The sequence below is a fragment of the Anarrhichthys ocellatus genome, unplaced genomic scaffold (genome assembly GCF_004355925.1).
Source record: "Anarrhichthys ocellatus isolate YVR2014 unplaced genomic scaffold, GSC_Weel_1.0 scaffold13, whole genome shotgun sequence".
Classification (NCBI taxonomy): domain Eukaryota; kingdom Metazoa; phylum Chordata; class Actinopteri; order Perciformes; family Anarhichadidae; genus Anarrhichthys; species Anarrhichthys ocellatus.
In genome coordinates this window covers 7236099-7260774 of record NW_022280043.1, presented here as the reverse complement: position 1 = coordinate 7260774, position 24676 = coordinate 7236099, and the positions used below count along the sequence as shown (strand labels likewise).

The window sequence follows — 24676 nt, the reverse complement described above, 5'->3', positions numbered from 1 at the left end:
AGGGCAAAAGTGTTTCTCGTTGTTCTGAATACCTAACTTAAAGAGGACATGGGTTGGGTCTGTAGTTTACACAGACAATGTGACAATATGGCCAACACACAAGGCAGGGTTTGAACTTCTTTCTCAAGCTCTGTTTTGTCATTCATCACACTACTACTTCTGTACAACCAAGCACAACACTGTGATTGCCTCAGAGGGGAGACTGTTTATGCGCTGTTATCCTCATTTGTTTCATTCATCCTACATTCTTCAACCCCTCCCCTCTCTGTGACAGCAGGCTTTGAAGCATACTTGACATGTTGAAGCATACTGTGGCCTTCAGTGGTAGCAGGAAAATAGTTGTCGTAATGAATGAAAGAATGCAATGTTCCTGTTAGCTGAGATAGTCGAGACCATGAAGAGGTATCTGAGGCACCAGATAACCACTGACACAAATTCCCCACTCCAGCTGAGCATTCCCAGCATACTTATCATGATAGCAAAGACATGATAAGTAGTATTGGTGCCTGCAGGTGTTCAGACGCCCCAACGCTGACTTAATGCAAGCTATACAAAACCAACTGGAGTTGACTCCCTGGTTTTATGTATCCAATCTTGGGTCATTATCAAGCAATGTCAGTCATTTACAATCTGTACCACTAGCCCACTGCCTGCATTTCCAAGCAACACGGTTCCCCAGCATTTACCAGCCTGAGGGATCATTGTCGACACAAACACTAATCGTGTTCCCTTCACTGCACTTCTTGCCTTGCAGCCGCTGATGACGTTTCCAGTTACCTTCGTGAGCGTGCACATGCAGTGCAGGATTGTGGAGGGAAACACAGACTCGATGGACAACAAGAGCCAGCACAACCTGACAAACAAGTAGCTATATGGAAGGAGGAAGTGGGAGAGAGTGGGAGAACACAGTGTCGATGTGAGGAATGACCTATTAATCATTCATTATCTCCCAGCACTGTTAATGAGGTGACAACTCTTAAATAATTAGCAATGTGACTGAAGCATATTTCCATAGCAGTAGCCCGAGGACATGGAGGGCATTGGGGACGAATGGGGAAGGGAATATGGGATGCACCAGGCATAAAAACGAACAGCCCCCACAGCAGCTTAGCAAACAATAACTTTCCTGATAGGGGGCTCTGGGAGGCATGGACAGAGAGATAGAGATAGACAGAAGAGAAGAGAGATAATGAAGCTAAATGCAATATTGAGACAAGAATGAGCCATGGAGGAAATAAGACATTGAAATAGTTATTTCTATATGTAGTGGGCGTTTAAGTTGTTCACCCAGCAGCCTTCATTATCCGTCTGTCTCATTTCAAGAGGGGCAGGCCAAGGCCTTCAGGCTTTTCTAACACACAAGTCAACGGGATCTGTGGCCGGCTAGCACCCCAGCCTGCCATGGGCCTATTCATCTTGCACAAAACACACAAAAGAGCAGACCATGAGCCACATTCTTGACATCCAACCTCATCACCCCCACTACCCTCCCACCCCCGGCCCTGACTAGCGCCCCTCCCCCAGTGCCTCACACCAGGCAGGGCAGACAGGAGCTGCTATGCTACACTACCTAACTGGCTGGCTGGCTTGTTGGAGTTGTTTGGTGGAGGAAGGGATGCATGGAGGGAAGGGTGGGTGTGGAAGAGAGGGGGCAGGGATGTTTTCTCTTCAGTCAGCTAATTGACTCACAGATGTCGGGAGGAGTTGGGTTTGTGGCGGGGCTAAAGCACCCGGTGACACTTTTCCCCTCCACAAACAAACATGACACCCATGCACGCGCACACGCAGGAAAATATTGTGCACACGCCAGCACACATGCATGCACATGTACCTGTGGCCTTACCGTCTGTTCTCTCGCTCTCTTTCTCCAGTAAACAGATATGTCTCTGTGTTGGGCAGGGGGATTGGGGGGGGGGAGGGCTTTTTTCACTCCTCCAAAATAAATCTGACGGTGTAAATATGACAGTGAGCTGTAAGGTAGTCCTGACTGGTGCTCAGCTCCACAAAAACACCAGGAACTAACAGCCTTTTGTGGACACTAACAATCTGGCATGGTCAGGGCATAATTTCATTTTTCTGTTTACCATCTGGGGAGCCTCTCTGGCTGTCAAGCTAAAGCAGGTCTCATCTACTGATACATCGGTGCAATAACAGTTGAGGCAGTTCAAAGGCTGTACTACCTATGATATGACCTATTTCCACGCCATGTTTTCATGTCATGCCATGTTTGCACGCTGCAGTTTCATCTCCTACATGTATGCAACTGCAGAATTCAAATATCTTCTCTGAACACCCAAACCACTGACAGCTGTGTGCGCGTGTGTGTGTGTGCATCTGTCATCATGTTCATGTGTTTGTGTGTTCCAACTAGACTGCTAAACAGCTGAGCCCAAATTGAAAGTCAGTGCTGTCATTCCCTATATTTACCAAATGACTCACTCACAGCAGAAATCGGTTTGGACACTGTTAGTATACAAGCACTTGGTTACCACATCGTTGACAGCAGCAAAATAATTAGGAGGGAAAGTGTGGGTTAATGAAGAAACTATTGCAGTATTACAGTGGTGGAGCGCTCATACGCTAAAAACAGAGTAGAATAGGCTGCCTTTAGTCTCGGGGTGGGGGGGTGATAAAAGTACAGCCAACCTCTAAAAGGCACAATGTTGCATCTTTTAGAGTGTATTCGATAACATTTGAGAGATCTGTACATTTTCAGAGATATTCATCCTCCAGAGGGACATTCAGGAAAGCAATCATGCTGTACTACCAAGAAAACACAAATCATGCATTATTAAGTTCCCCCAAAAGCTCGGTGCCTGGGTGAAGTTCCCCCTGTGGCCTTTGTCCAGTGGTCTTCCCATCATGAGGTCTGTTTGTGGTGGAGCCATATCCCGCTCCTACCCAGGCGCTGACAGCCAGACGTCCGCTCCAGGAAACAGCTAGTTCTCCTTCCTGACCGGGGAGCCCTGTCAGTGTTACACCACCATCGCTTCTCAATGTTGAGCAATGTCCTGGTGAGCACATGTCTTCGCGGGTTAACACATATGCTGTACATACACATGCACAGGCTTCAGCACAGACACAGACACACAAACATAAACACACACACGCAGGCCAATCCACGGCCCGCTAAAGCTGTCTATATTCTGCCTGTCTTCTTCCTGTTTTTCCACTCACCCACACTGTTGTCACTTTGGCCAGGAAGCTGTGGGAGAGATACGCATGACAAAGTCTCTCTTTATTAAATTGGCAGAGTGTCTGTAGTGCTTTTGGAGTCCCTCTATGTGTGTTCGTCTGTTTGAGAGAGAGAGAGAGAGAGAGAGAGTGAGAGAAGGAGAGAAGGAGAGCAAGCACTAGAGAAATGGGGGTGGGGACCTAAGCCAAGGGCTAGAGGCTTATCCAAGATCCACTCTAGGCTCATCCCTGGATATTGCTGTTTGAAACCATGAGTTAAGAAGAAAGGATACAGAATAAAAACCAAATGTCACTGTCATACATTCATAACAATATCCATCCACTGCAAGAATATAGATATTGATATAATAAATACCTGAAAAGCATGTTCAAGCATTTTGCTTATATATAGGCCTAACCTAGTGAATATAATATGCGTAGTGCAGTTATGAATGAACTATTATCTGTACAGCTACAGTCTATGGTATGCATACAACAACAGACCCTTGCAGGGAGAAGCAGAGAGTAGCAATTAAAGAAAATATTGTTGGACAGTTAATTTTTAGTGGATTTCCTGGTCGAGGCTAAATAATCTGGTGCTGAGCTTTTACACAGAGTCAAATTTTGGAGGACTGGAATTTGCGGTGCTGACCAATTGCAAGCCATCTTGGCCAGGCTGACCTCTGAGAGACGTTAGCATAGCCGTCTAACTAGCTTACTACCCACGGTAGCAGCCGGTTGTTATTTCCAAAAAAGCAAGGAGCATGTCATCAGCTAACTATATTATTACGTGGGGTTACAAGTTCTGCTGTGCCTGGCAAATAGTCAATTTGCTCAACTGCTTTTAGTTATTGTTCAGTTAGCAACTGAGAGAACATCAAGTCACTACGTCACCAAGCTCACAGCAACACCTGTTTTGTATGGACATGCAGACAACTTTCCATGTGCCACTTTCTGGCCTGGTATTAGAGTTCTTAAAGTTGTTTATTTTACATAATATTTACATCTGTTTTACTAGTTATTTGCTCAATGGACTCTGGCTTAGGCAGCACTGTCATTTGTACAAAACATTTCATTCTTATTTCCATTTCTGCGGGCAGCAAACATCTGTGTACAGTCTCCACATCCATGTGCAGTAGATAAAGACAGGGAGGACAGAGGACAAGATAAGACATTGTGCTTTGCGGTCAGGGAGTACGCCCTCCTCTCCCTCCTCCATTCTCCCTCCTCTCCCCTGTCCCTCTTATCTGCTGCCTCTGTCTTGACCTCCACCCTGCTGCATGGTGTTTAGTCAGCGGAGAAAACAGCATGGGACTGGAACAAGTACAAGTAAACTCTGTTAAACACATTCTCCAGAGCATTCTTTTCATAGAAAAATACAGTTAAGAATGCTTTCTTTTCGTGTGTGTTCAAATAGAGCGATCCAAAGATTGCATAACAGACAGCTTTCAGGTTTTATGCAATCCATTGGCTAGTAGAGTAAAGGCTGTTTGAGCTGCATGCGGATAATTTATTATTGAAGAAGTTAACCTGAAACACAGGAAAGGCATTTAATGAAACATGAAAAAAACTTTAAAGTATGATGTACATGGTTAGCAATCTCTGATTATGGCAGTGTTACTGCAGCAATTTGAAATGGTGTGTCAGCGCAGGAAAAATGGCTGATTTATGACCAAAATAACATTTCACTGCACATGTTTGGTGGCTCATCTTTTATGACGGCTTTCTATACTCCCCAGTACAGTACGCTTCCCTGCACTTTAGACTTTTCACTCTATTCAACACCAGCGCATAATTGCTTGATTGTTGGCACCTGATCAACTTGTTTAACCGCTGTTTTCAATTGGGAATTGATTTATCAGCACACTGATGAAGTGTGGATGAAAACAGTTTGCACTCTTTATTAATTATACATCAATAGTGTGTTGAATGTGATTCTTCATATTATATATATTCCCAGTATTACATCACCTGCTACTCATCAGTGCTTGTGTCATATTTTTATACTTGCGTTGTTCTGTCCGCTATTTTACAAAGTCGGTCAAAAGACAGTTAACTTGCTGTAGTTCAACTGTGCACGCAGGGACAACAAAAACACTCACTGTCTGTCTAGTTATATCACAGTTAAACCGTGTTCTCTATTTGTTGTTGGGTGTGATAGAGGGAATCAACCTGACGCACAGTGCTCAGAAATGTGTTTGTGTTTGCAGTGCTGTCTTTAACTATTTGTCCAAGGTTGATTTGGTTTCTAGTATAATGCACCATCCAGTTTTGTGACAGTGTGCTACCCACTGAATTATTATCAACCTTTATTTCACTATATGTAAGACTATTGAAGAGGGACCCTCATTTATAACGCCTTGAGTATGATACATCTAGATCGATATATAATATATTGATACATATCTTGCTCTTTAAGATACGCCTCTATTTTGAAATTCCAATGGCATGTCTGCGTCACCTTCTCTGTCCAAGCGCACATACTGTAGCCCAGTAATGAAATTATCAAATCATATTTTAGTTGCTTTTTGTGAGTTGACACAAATGTAACTGATTGTGTTATCAATAACTGGCCCCCTTTTAACATAACTCTGCCTGTGACAGCGTATGATTCAGACTCTTTCAAGATTTTGAACAATGTCAATTTTGTCACCAATTTGAGTATAAGAATGTTGCCACCATGCTTTACTCTGGTATGTATTAATCTCAAATCATCCACCCGCAGTGCTTTTGATGTGTGAAAACATATAGTTATTTTCTGCAAAGATTACGACAGGCTGTGAGTCAACATATATCGAAAACCGAGTTCCAAAGTAGTCGAGGCCTTTGAATAAAAGGGAACTTCATGGTCAAATTCACTTTTCACTGATGTTGAAACGCGACAGTAATGTATTCTGTGGTTGTGTGTGAAAGTCTCCCTGAGCGACAGACAACAAGTAACTGTTTTGACATGGGGGGGAAAAATGGGAGAACCCTGTTAAAATGGCTTTGGTTTATTTGACTGTAAAAAGAAAGAATTCAGCATCTTATGGATCATTGGATTTTAGTTTTCTTTTAAAAGATCACCCAAAGAAGATTACAAATCTTTCCATCCATAGCAGCCACCTGTTGGTTTGTCAGGTTGTTTTTTGGTTGTAAACGATCAAGGGCTCATGTAGAAAAGTGCCATTAATACATCCCTGCCATACCTCTTTACTGTCATGAGATAAATTGTATAACAGTGTCAGCCAGTCAAATGTACAGAATGTACATTATTGTTGCAGCAAAACTATTTTGAACTACTGCAGTATGTTTAAAAGCATAATGGTCTAATGGTGCACTTTACCAACCATATCATTTTGAAGTCCTACCTGAGAGATTAAATGGATGCCTGGGTTTAGAGACTAAAACAGTGATTCAAGTGGCTTGGCCAGGTCCTCCATCAGACATTATTTGCCTTGTTAGCTATGGGAAACTCATGAGAATGTATGCTAAATCATTGTGCAAGTGACTTCTAGCTGGTCAACTGCCTCAACAGATCTAGTAGAATGAATCCCTTTTATCTCTACGCCTATGCTTGAAATGAAGCCACTCTAGACACTACTCTGTGTTCTCTGTAAATCCATGGCGCTGTCCGTTTTGCTCAAGTCGAGTCCACCCTTCAGGTCCCACTTTCGGTCATTCTCTCCTTGAGGGCATCCGAAGTCTCATTCTTAAGGTGTGTTACTTGTCTGATTCATTTGCATTTACACCTTTTTGTTTTTGTCATGAATACTTTCACACAGAACATAAATATTATAGTATTTTTTCTCTAAAAGGAAACTCAATAGAATAGCTTACAGTATTGAGGCTATGCATCAATTGACCTCAGATAGACTGCCATACTGGGCGAATAGGATGACTGATTAGTTAGTCATCTGCCTACAGCAATCTATTAGAACCTTTTAATGAAAAAGTGTTGCAACTAGATTTGATGCTAAATATTTGCAGGCGAGTACATTGCATTTTCGTGTTGTTTGATTGTTTAATCGTCACGTGTGTAAAGGCCTTTAGGGCGGGTTAAAAAAAATCATATTATTTATAGAAACAAAACTGGAAGCCAATGTTTGCACAATCAAAATGGGCTGCAATCCGTCACTCCATAGCAAAGGCTTTCCACTTAACAAGTTGCAGGCTTTACTCTTTGTTCCAGCTGGCTCAGCGAAAATGTTATGCAGAAGCTGAAGTGACTTCACACCTCCGGTTGCATTTTGGGAAGTATGAAGTGTATTCAAAAAATGGTGACGCAGGGTCAGTTTGCCCTTTCTGCCAAGGAGAAGAACACAAGTAGAATCCATTCTCAAGTCTGCTTTAGTAACTCCACTTCCATGTGAAAAAACTGTGATCACTCTGTTGTGATGTGCCATTCCGCCATGAGGAACTGAAACACCTACACAAACCAAACACCACTGTTGACGTGTTAGAGTAATTTCAAAAACACTTTTGATTTTTTTTTTACAGTTTAGAGCTGTGAAAAACCACTGCTATGATGCTCCTGCTCTCTGTTAATGTTTCATAAACATTTTGCCATGCCTAAATCCTCCCACGAACACGGTAAGAAGTGAAAAATGAACAATAGGTTTGTTGCTTAGTGGTGGACAAAGACATCTTTGTTTGACTATGGCAGCAATTCAACCATAAGAGCAGAGCATCGCTCTTTTCCACCCCTTATTAAAAAAGACAATGATGGCATTATCACTGAAATGGGATGAGGTGCCACAAGCTGCCTCCTGTGGGGATTTCCTGGCGATGTGGTGATGAGGACACACACTTCCTTACACAAACATAAATACCATTGCCTATTTGATGGGCTTTGATGGACTTATATCCTGCTTCAGCCAGGAGGACAAACACAACTCCCCGGCCATCGGTTAGTAAGGTGTGAGCCGTTTGACTTGTGATGCATATGAGTCATGAACAAATTTTGCAGAATGACAAAGGCAACTCGGAATCAGTCACAGTTGTCTCGATTCACAGGCTAGCCGTAAGTTATTCTCTTATTCAGACATCAAGCTTGATGTGACTGATAAAGCAACCGATGAAGTGACAGTTTCTGTACTCAATTGAAGATGGCAGGGAGGCGGCATTTGACAGAAAACAAAATGGGGCCTTTAACTGCAAAACACTTTTCCTTTATCTAGTTACGGCAACTCTGTGACAAGCAGGAGTGCCTTCCACATTAAGCTCTTTCACTGTCAGACAATTTCGTCTCCACCACTGGCAGTTGATTCAGTTTCTAGGAGACGTTTTTGAAGCAATGAGGCAGCAGAAGAGCTACAGCTTCAACTCAATTCAAAAATGAATTCTTCACAGCAAAGCAGAGGAGTCTTTGTCAGTGTCTCTTCCTGACTCACTGCTTTATTCTTTGTCATAATACAGCCCTACCTGGAGCCTTCAAGGCTTTTCAAAATCCCTGCAGTATGTGTGGGAAGCCGTGGAAATCAATAAGCTTACAGTGCTAAATTGTTTGCAAGCCATTGATTGAGTGGAACGTATCTCTGTTATTCAATCCGCCTAATGACAACCGATTACTGTTTCCCCTGCTTCACATCCCATAGTTCGAGTCCCCTATAGCCTTGATTTGATCCAAAGAAACAAGTCAATATATTGATGCCTTACTTGTTTTCCTTTGCCGGCCTTTGCTGGTGTGAGGGTGAATGCATAACTGTGTGCGAAAGTGCTTGAGGGAATGGTGGCAAGACACCTATTGCTGGCCATCGCAGTCCTGTGTCTGGCTGTCAACAGCTCAACCGTCTAACGGACCTGTAACAGTCAAGTCCAATAAGTGTGCCGGAACACTGAATACACTTCATTCTGCCTGGCATGACATGACCTTTAGATACTGTTAATGCATTTATACACGATAAAACAACTGGTCCATGACTGCCAAATGCATCTGGTCATTGAGCACTGATTCTGAGAGTTATTGTTCGGATTAAATTGGAGAAACTAATTGAAAGAAAGGCTTAGACAGTTATTCATGAAATGTACTGTATGTGTTATGCACTGCACAATTTAGTAAAAGCTGGGGAGTCCTGAGGCATTTAGACTAGACATTAAAAGTTTGACATTCCACGGAATTACGCTTATTTACTTTCTTGCTGAGACTTTTTTTTGATGCTACCCTCTGACCATTTTCATGTCAAGATAGAAAACATGTTGCCCTTGTTAGGATTCCTCTAACTACAACAAGAGCTCCTTTCAACACAGATAAGTGGATATGGTCACAGAAGACATTCATTGTTGGATATATTAGTTTTATAACATCTCTGAAAAAACACTGTTGTTCCATGCTGGATTACAAACAGTGTGTGGAGGGTTTTTTGGGGGGCCAAGACCAATGCCTCAATAGCAAAATCTCGGGGAGGGGGGTCTCTAAATTCACAAGACAACTATATGTCACTGTGCAATTGTCACTAAAATGTATTGTATGTATATGCCCAGCTGCATATATTATTCAAACTGCAAAATTTCCCAATTTCACAAAGATGAATTGCGAGTGCGAGAGATGGTTTCCCCCCGTAAATGTCCCAGCCAGCCAGAGCCGAAACAGGTTGCACAAAGCGATCCTGTCTTCAAGTCTTTGGACAAAAACGGACCCCCTTAGGACAAATTTGTGAGAACCTGGATTAAAGCAGATCAATATGAGGGGAGACCGGGGGAGACGGGAGCCCCTGATTGGGTATTTCAGCGTTAACTAGTGAGCCCTCCCCGCTTCTACTCTCTACGCTAAGCTAAAATAACTATAAAAGTCAGCTGGGTCCAGCTTCATTGTCCACGCGAAGATATGTGGTATCGATCATTTCATTATACTCTGGGCAAGAAAACATATATTCCAAAATGTTGATCTAACTATTCCGTTTAGCTTTGGCCTGAGGAGCTGGATGGATGTGACCTGAAGCTCGATCACACGGGTGGTCCAGGGGTGGCAGTGGTTTGTCTCCATCCAGCTCTAAAATGACAACTGACAGCAGCCCAGAGAGTAATAAAAAAACTGGACAGCAACAAGTTAATTGGTTAACAGAGGTCACAGCAAAATATGGCAACAAGGACACTCTCTGAGCAAGCTTATTGAAGACGGTGGGGAAAAAAGAACAAGCATTTGAATATTTTATATTTTAAGTTGATTATTGACAAAACCACAACCTCATCTTTTGATCTCCATTTTTTTTTTTGTGAACCAGTAGTCCTCCAAGAAAAAATTTGAGGTTTGAACATCTATATTTCCACCACAGCTGTGCTGCCTCATCTGCGGAGGAAGATCACAAGCTCCAGAACTTTTTCTGTTAGTGAAGAGTAACAGAAGAGTCTGTAATATGGATAACAGCTCTCCCCTTAAGCACACATCTTGAATAGTGTGATGCAACAACTTAACATGGGAGGAAACAATAGAAGCCTATAAGTAATCTGGGGTATCTTTGCAATTGGCAACAAGTATTACAGAAAAAGGTGCAATCCTCCATAAAAACAAGTTTGGAGCTTAACAACAGAAAATGCCCCTGTATTTGTGAAGTAGGGATTGCCTTATCAATATTTGAGGGGCATGCTGAGAAATGTATGGGTTCACCGACACAGTGACCATGTAGACGAGTGGGGCCTTGCCACTGTAGTCTCTTCAGACTTCAGGGGCTTCAAGTGGGAATGCTCGTATATAATGTTAGTGCAGTGTGCTTGTGTGTTTTGGGGGAGGGTCAGGAGGCTTGAGGCATTGATCAGTGCTTCTGTGCATATTGCAAGACTTTGCATTATATATGCCTGTGTGTGTGTGTGTGTGTGTGTGTGCGTGCGTGTGAGATTGTGCACACATGGTATATTGTATTACAGGTCACAGCATCCAATCTTCCTCCCTTCACTCTTCTATCCAATGAGACCCCCACTCTGTTCCTCCACCAGGCTTATCTTGCCCAGCCGTTCATTCTTGAGAGAAGCAGCGTTTGGCAGAAAGAGACATCTGCTCAGTGAGAGAATGCCCTAATTATTCATGACCATTTAACCATTCAGGATTTGGTCTGCACGGCATATGTGGCGTTTCTCATAAGTGCGCGTCAGCCACACTTGTTAATGGCAGTTTCATTACTGTTGTTTTTCATTCTGTACCTCCAAATCATCGCAGAACACAGACCGCAATAATTTAGTTCTGTCTTCCAGTTGTTTGTTATTATAATTCAAGACTGGTGTTTCTTGAAAAAAGAAAAAAGAAACAAAAGAATGGGAATGGTGTGTTTTCTCTTCCTTTATTTTATTTTTTTTATTTAGTGTGTTTTTCCTTGTAATTCACTGCAGTTTGGACGTCTGTTCTCTAACCTGTGTGACTTCACACTGATACATCTATTGTAAGGCCCTGTCTTTTCTCAGATGTGTCCAGGGAGAGCTCTCAAGGGGGGATTTTAGACCCACACGAACACAAACAAATGCCCAAATAGCTTAAAATTTAGTTTTGCATCTGACTAGACTTCTCATGCTCTTTCTCTGCCTTTCTCCTCACCCTCCCTCTCCCCTCATCTGTTTGTCCTTATCATAACAAAACCTTGTCACCACGGTAGCTGTGGTCACGTAAATCAGCCCGGCCAGCATCATCTGTTCCCAGCTGTTTACCTCCAGCCAAACAAAGGAGTCTGCCTTTTTGTTGTCGCTGGGGTGGAGTGCTGCGTCGGCTGAGGGCTGTTATTCAACAGCGCACGCTGCTATCAGCCCCCTCTCTGAAAAGGCCAATTCAACACAGGGAATCAATGGATATGAGGAAACGAGGGAAGATGTCAATGTGGGGGTTGTTGGACACTTAGAAACTATAAACAATCCTTCTTTCCCAAAGGAGCCTAGGCAGACGGGCACAAAGGAGGCACATCACAAGCAAACGTGAAATGCAGATAAATAGTTGCTCATCCCCTCTGTTCTCAGCTCAGGTGTATGCAGGAGCCGTTCTCCGGGGAGGAGGGGGTTCAGTTTGTGTCTCCAGAGGAGCCTTGGCAAGCGTCGGTAGGAGCTGTGAGGTCTCGTTTGCATCTGCAAATGAGACAGAACCCGGCTGGCCCATGTCACCTTGGCAACAGGCCATCAGCACCTCCCTCTGCTATATTAGCAGCCACGGTTGTCTGTCTGCTTGTCAGTCTGCACCCTGCCTCCCTCCATCCCTCCGCTGCGGGTTTCATGGCCACAACAGCAGCAGTAGCAGTATCCTGTCTACCTGACTAGACCCATTGGATTAAGCATCTCCCTAAATCTTTCATTGAGACCGTTGAATAAAGACAAAAACAGCGTTATAAAAGATAAATGCCCTATAGGCTTTTGTGGGTGTCCCGGTGAATCCGACTCAAAGCAAGGAATTGGCAGCGGAAACATGCTGTGGTCATGAAATGTACATGGTGTGCCTGTGCCAAGTGATGGGGAGGCTGGCAGCCTGGGTTCTTCAGTTTTTTTTGGGATAATGCGTGCGGTTGATCAATTAAGTGGCAGCCAACAAGTTGCATAGAGATGCTGTGCAAGACTGAAGAAGCTTACAGAGCTAACTCAGCTTTTCAATTATCTTCACTATTGATTTTGAGAAGGTTGCTGATGTGCTGGGTAAATACGCTGCTCAGAGTGAGCTGCTGTGTTAGTGTCATGTGTCAGACAGATCAGCGACAAAATGTTGCACATCATGTTTCTCTCTTCCTCTTTGGAGAACTATTTTTAAAACAGACAGGAATGTCAAATGCTGTCTATCACAAAATGCTTAGTGGCCAAGAGTTTGGTGGTCTGTCACCTTTTCCACCTCAATCTTTATTGTTTTTTTTTTACTTTTAACTATCAAATTGAACAAAATAACAATGATAAATTAAACTCTCTTTCTTTCTTCTTTCTTCCTTCCATTTTTGCTTTCCTTCTAAGCTTGTGCCTCCCCTCCCCCTCTTATAACCCGCCACAAGCTTCCTGTTTACTCTTGATGCAACTGGAAGAGAAGAGGGGAACAATATTAGGTTTAGGGTTGGCAACTTAAATTTCCTCAAGACATGCAGCACAAGTAGTCGACATTCTAAAAATCCTCTCTAATCACGTCTCATCAATTCCACTTCAGCATGACCCAAATGCTCGATTGTCGTAATCTTACTGATTAAGCTGTTCAATTTTAGTTCATGTCAAGATTTCTATCAAACTAGGTGTGCTCACAGTATTGCACACAGAGTGACAGACGCGTGCCTGCCCTCCCATTCAAATGATGCAAATGTGACTTCAGTGGATGGGATCCAAACAATCCAGGCTGTAAGCAATTAAAGTCAACTGATGCAACTCTGCTTGACTGGAATTTAACACATGCTTACATCATCACATCCAAAGTGATATAAAAAACATGTGATACATGCACACTGTGCATACCTACATTGTATGTAAAAAGTCTTGATGAGAATATTGACCATTTTTTGTAAACATTCAGCGTTTCAATTCGGCACTTTTTCACTGTAAGAATCTTTGCAAATGAAATATATGGCTCCTTTTGTAAGAAACATGAATACCGACTACAGATAGTTTCTCTTTAATGTAAATCAATCCATATGATGTAACATGCATGTCTCTGTAACTGCTGTTGTGTAGTAGTAGAAGTGGGTTGCCTAGAAACTCAACACTAATGCATTTTTCACAGCTTATGGGCTGTAGAATGTTTTACGTCCCTAATAACAGTATGCCATTACTGGGCTTCTCAGTCTACAGTTTCACCTTTTAACATATACGTGGTCGTGACACTAAAATGATAATTGAGCCTGGGTGTAATACTTAGATGTTAATGTGACCTCTTTGGGTATTCGAGTAAAAACAATCCAACACCTCTTGACCTTTTGAGGCTGTGAATGCGGCATGCTTATGTTTGGCTTGGCGACCAGTGTAACGTTAGCCCCAGCGCTGCAGCCATAGGGTGTGTAACTTAATCACATCCGGTGTGATTGGCAACACTGATGAATGTCCACTTTGTTTGCACAGCACATTCACCCCCACCCCTCAGGTTGGATGCAACCAAGACTAAACCTAATTAAACAAGAACACTGATGCTCCCTGCCCCCAATGCTATCCCATCAGCGCTGAGGGAGTCACGGCCCCTGTGTATACTGTGGCATAGTATGAATCCTTTTGTCTTCTGTAACTCATAAGGATCAGTGCTCCCACATGTGTGACCCATTTTTCAGACATCCTGTAGGCAATGAGCCACACCTCCGGCTGCCTCGTCTGATTTTTCATCACAGGTCACAGCACTTTTTTTCTTTTTTTTTTTATGTGTCCTGTTGATTGAAGCCATTCCAGTGCTCATTGACTCTTTGTCATTGTGGTAACATCGTCTTTCGTCATGAGGTTAAATTGGAATTGGATCAATGCAGAGTGAAGTACTGACAGGGGTAAAGAGGGTTCATGTGTCCTTTTCCTTTCCAATACAATGTCCTTTTCTTAGGCTATGCCCTTGGTGATCCATGGTATTCTAGTGTGGCTCACATATCCTGGTTTGTGAGATAGAATAAGGACTATATAATATACGGTATAATGTATATAATAAAAACATGTATCATTATTGTTACATAACTAAGAAGGTATGCCATTGTTGGAGAATAAGAAACAACACTACACGGTCAACTCTGATATAGTTACACATTGTCCCTCTCGTTCTATGAAAATATGTGTTATTATAAAGAGTGAAATTATTCACTCCATGTAAATAATCTCTGATAACATGAATTACAAAAGCAATTGCACACAAGTCACAGCAAAGATCTAGATATACTGTGGAACATTTTTGTGACTTAAACTTACCTGCACCAAATATGTACAGTATACTCCGTGTGCAGCAAAAGTTTTTTCATTTACTTCATCGGGAAAAAAGTATTAAATGTCTAAAGAAACCTTTGCAGCACAGTCCACTTCTCATCTTTTAACCCATATGCTCGGTATAGTCCAACAGTCTTCTATTCTTTTAAAATATAGATTAATACCCTGCTTCTGAATGTTTAAGCGCCTGCCTCATGCTCCTCCATTGGTTAGAACCTGGCTATCTTAGTTAGCCTGATTCATTTGCCTCCTCCTTTTACTTCTGCCTTCACGCCTCAAAAATTATAAAAGTGGTGTTCATTTGGGAAGATTATCTAAAAATACGTCATCCCTGCAACACTATATTCATTGTAGTAGATGTTCACTGATTTGCCTCAAGACAGCCAGTGCTCCTTACCAATGGAAGAGCATGAGCAATGCTTGTACCTGCTTGTCAGCTCAAATATGTATATTTTGAATGTACTGAAGATGCAGATTGACAGGGGAGAAGCGGCTGCCACTTTTGCACACTGCTGAGCTGAGAGCAGTAGAGTACTCTCCAACAATAGAGCCAGTGGAAGCACATAGAGCAGAAAAACAAGCTGGTAGCTTGCTGCTCTTGTTCAGTCACTTGACCTACGTGGCATCGGTGATAGGTTTACTGTGAGAGCTTTGTCTATGTAGACAAGGTTAGCTGGTAGAGGACTGGCTTTGTAACGATGTTAAAGTCGAGATGAAATGAAAAATGCCCTTATAACGCTTTTAGATTACATTCACGGTCATATTGTGCACTAAAAAAAAACTAAACTATATTTCACTCATCATATTCAATCAAATGCAAAGGATTTTATTTCAATCCCTCGTGTAATTGTACCCCGTTCAAATATTCTGTTTCATTGGGGAATACTTACAGTACAGAAGCTAAAGATGGTCTGGCTTTCGGTTCACTGGTACTTTAACTGCTACTTATTTTCATTTGGAAAAGTCATCATAAATGACTGCAGCTCTAGTACCGGAAACTGCTGCCATCTCCTTTAAAGCAGAGGTATATCCCAGCATGCTTGCTTCCAAGGCATTGAGATCATTGGCTGTTGGCAATGGTGACCAAGCTGTGGCATGCTAAGTACCTCATGATCCCAAAATCAAATGAAGACATCCCACGCCATATTGTTGTCCAGGAACTAAATATAAGAGTCATCTCCATTTATGAACAAGGCTCATTGTGACTGATGAAGTACACCAGGCTGTTCTCATACAGCGTTCATAGCTATACCAATTGATATGTAATCCACGTAATTGTGAACCAGGAAGTATAAGGACTTTCACCCAGGAGATCATTGTTCATGTCCTTGTGAAACCAGAAGTCATTGTTGATTAATTTGTCACCTAACTTCCGTACTCAAGTAACGCCACTTCCGAATTGTTATTGCAACCCAAACCGCATTCTTTTCCTAAACCTAACCAAGTAGTTTCCTGTAATGATGGAAGTTTATTTTAAAAAGACAAGTAATTCACGTGTTGCAGGACAATTGTAGGAGAACACATACCCCTGTTATAGGGTATGTTGAGTAAACATGCAAATTGCAGGGTGGTGAATGATGGCTAGTTTATACAAACCTGTTAGAGAGTGAGGCCTTTGTGATATACAAATACACATTTCAACACACAGATCATTTTTTTATGCATATAATGTAAGTATCTCACCTTCAAGTGAGATATTGTGACAAAAAGTAGGTGCTGTCAAACTGAATAGAATAGGGTGATAATGGCCTGAGAAAAACATCACCGAAAGACATACAAATAGGTCGATGCGAGGGTCAACAACAACATAATCTTTGTTTGGCATATAATTATGCTGTGAAAACTTATTTCATGCACAAATCATTCTCCAAAATGTCCTTGGAAGACTGCAGTGAGTCTGGATGACAATAACAAAGTAATGCTTGCTGATAAGGAGCGGCAAAGAAGTGAAAGCCTGAAGGTCAGTGCTGGTTGTGCTGGGAGCTCCCAGAGCGCCGAGGATTCTGCTGACATCCGCCGTCTTTGTTCTGCGTAATTGGCTAAAAGACTGAGCAACTATATTTACACATCCCCCAAAGAACATTAATTACAAACTGAGAGAAAAAGAAGTATCATCATTTCGCTGGTAGCTGCACATATGAATGCTTATTAGGGATGGTAGATAATATAATTTCTCTGGTACCATTTAAAATCATATACAGGATTCAGACTGCTTAAATAAGCTTAATAAGCATGAATGTTCACTTATGTGCTTGAGACGGTATTCATTTGCAGAAAGCTGATGTGTTCTTTACAAGTCATAATAACCCACTCTACACATGTAAGGTGGCAGATAAGGCTTTAGTCTTCTTTATCTACTTTCATTGCAGGTGAAGATTTACTGTGTTTTCCTAAATAGCCTCTTGATAATCTTTGAAAAGAAATGTTGCATTCACCTGTGGAGTATACAGAGAGATCGAATCGGTGATGTAAATATCAGTATGAAAGAGAGTAATGACGAATCATGGTCTATTCAGGCAATGAAACAGTTTATGACTAAATACCTGCAGAACATTCCCATCAGCCTTTATACGTACTTTCTGTTTAAGTGCTCATTAGCAAACGTTATATGCTTACACACTGAACTTAGATGGTGAAGATGGAAAACATTATGCCGGCTAAACATCAGCATGTTGGTATTGTCATTGTGAGCATGTTAGTACACTGAGTCAGCATTTAGTTCAAGGCACCGCTGTGCAGCCTCACAGAGTCACTACTATGACTGTAGTCCCTTAATCTTGTTGCAGCACCAAACCACTGACATAAAGCCCTAATGGTTTACATAGATAATTTCTATGCAGCCAAACTCAAAATTTCTGTCTTGAAAGGAGTTGTTGTTTCATTTGCAGGGATAAACTAGAACCCCACCCAACAACAAAATGAACCCAGAAGGCCAGATATATCAATAACATATGCTTTAGTTTACAGTGTTATTGTTTGTATTTGCATGCGTGTTGAGAAAATCTCTCAAGGGTGAATGAAGATTTACAAGGATACAGTAAAACTGACTTTTAGGCTTTTTTATTGTTCCATGTTTAACAGTACCTAAAACAGACACACCCCTCATTATGTGCTTGCACATCAGTTGGTCACATGAGTAGCTTAGCCCAAAGTGAGACCTCACCTTTTGACTTTTTGTGAACAGAATCATTTTGTTGGGGTGTGCTGTAGTTGTGACTCTGACATTTACTTTGAAACAGCAATATTATTATTTTTTTTTAGGCATTCCACTACTAGGGGTGCTTGTTAACCACTTCCTGTTATTGTCTATCACAGGAAGTGGATGCCCACTACATTGCAAAAGTTCAATCGCAGACTTTCAATTTTCCTGTGTGTGTGTTCATATTTTGCAACGGATAGGCAAAAAATTACCCAACACATTCTCGGATACCGGAAAAAGATATATATCTATACAGACCAAGCCTCCAGGAAGAGCACCAGGCTTTGAAGCAAATTGTACATAGTGGCCAAACCATGGAATTACAACTTCAGGGTTCGCCATGTGATGCCATTGGACCCAAAAAGACTTTTTCCCATTGACATATATTAAATCACTTACTTACACAAGATAATTCTGTAAATGAGCAGATCAACTTCCTAGTACGAACATTTGAATAGCCCTTATGTAAATTATTAGTTCCTCAAAGATAAAAAAAAATCCCTAATAGCCGAATCCAGAGTAATTATCCCCCCGCCATTCATGTAAATACAACCAAAACCAAGGGCATGGTGGCGGGGTCAAAGAAAACGCTAGTCCGCTTGCTTTATGAACGCATAGATACAAAAGATCACCGGAAGATGAAGGTAATTTTACCAGAAGTCAAACTTTTCACGCGCCACTTATGCCACTTTCATGGGATTGAACGGCGCCCCGTCTCCAACGCTATATCCAGTTCTCTTTATGCATCCATGGTCCAGACCAAAAAGCTAAGCAAACAAATATGTGACCACTGTCATTGTAAACAAGTGCAACTATTTATTATGTGCAATCAGGGCCAATTTGCCAAAATACCTCACCCAGTAAGCATTATACTAACCATCTGTGCATCAAAAGCAGCAGAGTGAGGTAATGCACTTCACAGCACAGCCCACAGCAGCTTTAATCAGTATCACAGTTAATTTTACTATAATACATTTAGAAAAGATCCATTAGAGTATATTTTCAAAAGGCACTTGATTAAGTATAGTGCTGTGTGAGAAATACAATGGGAGCTCTTGACCAGAGAGCAACGAAACTAGCAAGGGAATCATGATAAATGGCAGCGGGGAGGCGAACAATCTGGCTCATCAAGCTATTTGTCTGATACTTCACACTGGAATTGTAATGAAATACTACACAAAAGGGTTGGCAATACAGCAGTTTGGATGATGTGACAATATTGTTTGCTGCAGCAAGACACATGTGACTTATAAACGTGACTGAAAAAGACCTTGTAAGGCCTTTAGCTGCTAGAGGGACTTGAAAATCAAATCTGTAAAAGTGATATATGACATATTGAGACCACATTCCTTCACTTAATGGCCCTCCTGCCACAGATAATGACATACCTCAGCAGGTAAGGAACATTTACCATTTTCTTTAGGCTTTAGAAATTATTTCTGAAGCAGGGTTCGGGTCATTTTGCATAATAATTAGTCATGTGCTTCTGTTCGTTGTATGTAGAGTTTGTATTTTCGGAGCAATGGGTCTTTGTAACAATGGGAGTTTGTGTTTGGGATAACGCGCTGTTGGCCAAATGGGCTTTCGGTCCAATGGGATATTTTTCAGACTATTGGGGATTCGGAATACTGGGCTGTCGGAACAATGGCATGGCACCAAGCCCGGCCTAAAAGATGTGAATACACAAGCCAGCTTGTTCAGGTCATATTCCTCATCAGCCAAAGCTTTTCATTAATTGTATGGAAGATATACTGTAGAGAATTTCTACATTGAATTTATTATGTATGCACAGATGTTTCAGAGAATGTATGGTCATGAAGATTTGCATGACTTTCATGCAAAGCAGAGCAATTGGGAATTACAGGAGCACCAGTGATAAATCCTATTCACAGGCATTGTTGCATCTTGTCTGATGTTTGTCATATTACATCATGCTATGCTTTGCAAATCTTTGAGTTTATAACGTGTGAACAGTGCGGATTATTATTTGGAGTATCCAAGAGCGGTGATGCAACTGAATGCAACCACCCAATCGTTTCCCATGGAGCATGTTTTGTACCCCTCTCCTATTTGTCTTAAATCCACATTGTCGTTTTTTTTGTTTGGGTTTTCAAGCTTCAACCTTATGACTGAAACCTATTGACACAGGTGCCAATCATATATTCATATTTTTTTTTCATCTGGATATGGAGCCTATTATTCTATAACCCCAGATACTGGTTAAAGGAGACAGAAGAAACTGACAGAGGGTACAAGTGCAAGCGTAAGGAAAGAAGAAAAACAGTTCTTGCTGAGGAGGATGGGGAGTTGGCTGATGTAATTGAGATAGAATGAGATGGTATCAGCACTGGGGTCGCCATGAATAAACAGAGGGAGGGCACTGAGGACAATTGAGTGTGTGAAGGAGAAAGAGGCCAAACCTGTGTGTGTGTGTGTATGTGTGTGCGTGCGTGTGCATGCGTGCATGCGTGTGTAAGTGTGTAAGTGGAAGCATTCTCCTATATGCCTTTGAGCATATGTGTAGCTTGCATGCATGCGCATGTTTGTGTGTGTGTGTGTGTGTGTGAGGATCATCGTTGTGGTGGGGGGAGGGGAAGCCTTCGCTTTAAGCCCTGGAACTGACTGACTAGTGCTTTCCCCTGTGGAGCGCTGGCTGTGTTTGTGCAGCACGGAATAATGACCTCGCTCTCGTGAAATACCCAGGGGACCGTCACCTACACAAAACACCATCACACGCAACGTTGTCCTCTCTTTGTCTCGCCCACACGTCTATCTCCCGAATGTATTTTCTCAAACTCCATGCGCTCATGCACACACTTATCACAGAACCATCATCCACGTCAACAATCAACAGCTAGTACACAACATAAACTGACAGCTAAAGGGGGTGATCATGAGAGAAACACTTTGTGAATATGGAGAGCAGATGCAGATCATCAAGTATTTGCAAATAAATAATCAGATGGGTTGAGTTTACACATCTTCACAATACAAACCGTTTCAGGGAATCCTTCAAAAGTGCTTGGATTAACTTTAAGATACATCTGTGCAACATGTGAATTGGGCTCAAAGATCCTGCTGCTTACCAAACAGGAGGCATATGTGATATTAGTGAAAGAAATTTAACATATGGCCTTTATCGAACCTGGGGTTTCTGGGTTGTAATGGGTGGGACAAACTGCCTGGCTCTGGCAGTGCAGATTTAGTTACTGTTCCCCTCCCCCAAAGGCTAAAGTCTTCTGGGATGAGTAGAGTTGTAATGTACACAACATTTGAGATACGAGAGATGGTATCTAAACAAGATTTTGCTCACAAACAGCTTCAGTATTTCCTGTATAATTAAAATGGATGAGATGATGATAAATGAACTGCAGGTCACATGCCATGTTTCCTATACACATGTAGATCCTCTGATGGCATCACACACCCTCAGTAGTGTGAAATAAATGGTATTTAGTCCATTTTTGCAATACTTTTTAAATATGAGCAAGTATCTGTCAACTAAGTATGAAGCTAGAGTAATAAGACAAATAGCTTAGCTTAGCAAAATGACTGGAAACAGTCTCTAAAACCTCTAAAGCAGAAGTGTAAACATGACAAGTCGTGGTTTAGTGCAGTGACTATTTCTTGGCATGCGGGTGCCGGTGTAAGCAGGAAGTAGATTAGTTGCTAAGGTACAGAATGTACGACAGAGTATTATAGTAGTCTTAATAATGACAGGTAGTGCTTGATATTTAAGAACTTCCTCTAAAATCTTCTTCTATAAACTCAAACAGACACATTTTGTGGAATGCTGCTGCAGGTCTTGAACATGTTGAATTAACCATTGGTAGTCGATCGATAATCGGAAATGGGTCACGTGACAGGGGGATGACGAATCAGGGAAGGACACGTCATAACTGCTAAGACGATCGAGTAGCCAACGCAGGTGTCTACGTCATCGTTTTAAAACGTATGGGTTCCGCCTGTCCAAACTAAGAGGTAACCCCGGGGTTTTCAAACTTACCCGGCTTCGGTAGCATTTCTAAACTCCTTCGTTTTCGGTGCTCGAAAACTCCGGAGTAGTGTGGACGCTCAGCGTAAACGTAGCAAAAGATATGCGATTGAGCATGTTGAAAAGTCCGCAAAAGATAGCTGTAGGACTGGATGTTTTGTTTGGCTTGCAATGCTGAGGGTGTGATCCCTCTATGGCTTCCCAAAAACACACATCAGCAATCAAACCCCGATCTCTGCAACTCAGTAGACCTCAAAGGTTGTTGGGAAATGTTTGTATTTTGATAATGGTATTTGGGCACTGATCTCTGTTGTTTCAATATCGTGTTGGAATATCCATCCCTGTAATTCTAGGTACAGTCTCAGAAGAAATACATTCTAAAAAAATGTTTGAACATGTTCTGGGCAATATTGCCAAAATAATATATCCCAATAAATGTAAATATGTATCACAATATAACATGTTTTCTGGTAATTCAAAAAATATATTATCTATATGAAATAACTACATGGTTTTATATACTTCTGTATGAAGGACATATTTGAGAAATGAAAAGTACTGTGTATTTTCTCATTTAATTTAGGGCAAAATGATTTGAGTTAGTATGTGCTTGTTATTTTCAAGTCAGACAACTTAATTGTGTCAATCAATGTATGATTTCATTATAATTTGACTCCATTGAGAGACGATAAATAATCATATTGAATTATTGGCCAGCCCTAATTCATACTACAATTGAGGGTACGCGTCGGTCTTGTGTTCCATGCATGCACATATCCCAATCCACATCCTCTCTTCATAACATGCATCCATTTTGTTATCTTCTCTGTCTTGGTAAACCAGCTGGAGATGCATACTCAACCAACTGGACTGGAGTGTGGAAAGATACTGGAGTTTGCACAGTCGGTGTGTTTGCTATACGTACTGTCAGCGCGGTCACACATTTTCGGCTGCATGCGGACATTCCCCACTTGGGGTACCCGTGTGGACCCTCGCCAACAAGGACGTATGATGACATTTATGTCACAAGGACCAAAGCAGTCCCTCGTGGACACTCGGAAAGTATGAATTGTCTCTCTGACTATGTGAAAAACCAGAACAAAGTGGATCCAGAAACACAATGCACACCATTATTTTTTTAAAATGTCAGTGTATATCTGATTACTAATAATATGCACATACAGGCTTGAGCATGTGTGCATACAGACATACACAAACACAAAAGCTTGTCCAAAGCAGAGACAGACATGTTTGCTGTGAATCTACGCATGTCCTGGCTAGTCTCCCTGGAAGCAGCCTTCGGAGAGCCTGGGGACTGAAAGAGGCCATTTGAGTCCTGGCTGGTCCATTGTTAAGGACAGCTGGGCCTCTTGTTTCTTCCTTTCTCTCTGGGGGCAATGGGCACCCAATATGAGGAGATCGGGTTTCCACCACACACTCCCTCCCAGCCCCCACGCATCTGCAGCAGCATTGACTGTGACTCTCTACCATTCTGTCTGAGGCCACTCCTGGACTCTATTGACCAGACAAAAAACGTGCTGTTTGGGGATGAGAGGAATGTGTGAAAACAAATATATATAAAGTACAAATACCTGTATTGTATAGAATTTGTATTAAGTAACACACTGTATAATTTAGTTGTGGCATATTTAGCTATAAGCATGGGATGTAAAAGGCAAATTCATTTTGAATTTTAGAAAATAGTTTGCATATGCAACATTATCATTACTTTGTATATTACATAATATAGTAAAGTTGTTCACTGTTGAATATTCCAAGTAAAGCTGTTGTAGTATCATTCTTAAATGGCTTCTCAAACAAACAACACGCACAGCTCTGAGCTCATTCTTGTCGCCACATCTCGTCCTTCTGTATCTCCACCCCCCATTCCTCCACCCCATTCCTCCACCCCTCTCCTTTTTCCCACACTCTCCTCCTTCCTTCCCTGCCCGAGGGAGCGCTGTGATTGGGTGAATAGAGCTGCTCTCTGCGGATTGTGCTCCGTCTGTCACTATCCTTGTGGCAGGAAAGTGGAATGGAATAAAGCTCCCAAACTGGGCTATTAAAGGATATTTTCATCCCTGCACGTCTGTTTCTGTGGACTCATGCTGCAAATATAGTCATGGCACCAGTGACGCTAATGAAACGCGTCCCTCTTTTCCCTGGTTTAAATCTACTTATGTAATCAAGAGGAGCTGGCCATACCTTACCATCTGGCCCTGATCCTTCAGTTATCCCTTCCTGTCTTTGCTGTATTACAAACTCAGGCCTGTGTTTTTCTCCTGCACCTCTTGGAGGGCAGGTTCATGAGCTAGAAAGTGGAAGTACGGGAGTAGGAGCGACATGTTTTCATTTAAATGTGGAGCACCAATCCAAGAAAAACATGCTGGGTGTGACTTACAAGTTCCAGCCAGTATCCTGTCATTCCAGTACACAATGCAGGGAGGGAGGTGACAAATCCCCAAGCCACTCTGTGTCAGATGCAGACACAAATAGAGTGGTGC

General features: G+C 41.9%; 1 protein-coding gene across 1 annotated transcript in view; it reads left to right on the top strand.

The window, feature by feature from the left end:
- The window catches only part of LOC116386635 (polycomb protein SCMH1), a 33215-nt gene extending 29896 nt beyond the window's left edge, over positions 1-3319 (top strand). Inside the window, exon 15 of the mRNA XM_031853035.1 lies at positions 755-3319. Within this exon, the coding sequence (XP_031708895.1) occupies positions 755-927 (173 nt within the window). The 3' untranslated portion in view covers positions 928-3319. The remainder of the gene's footprint in view (positions 1-754) is intronic.
- Positions 3320-24676: the final 21357 nt, after the last annotated feature.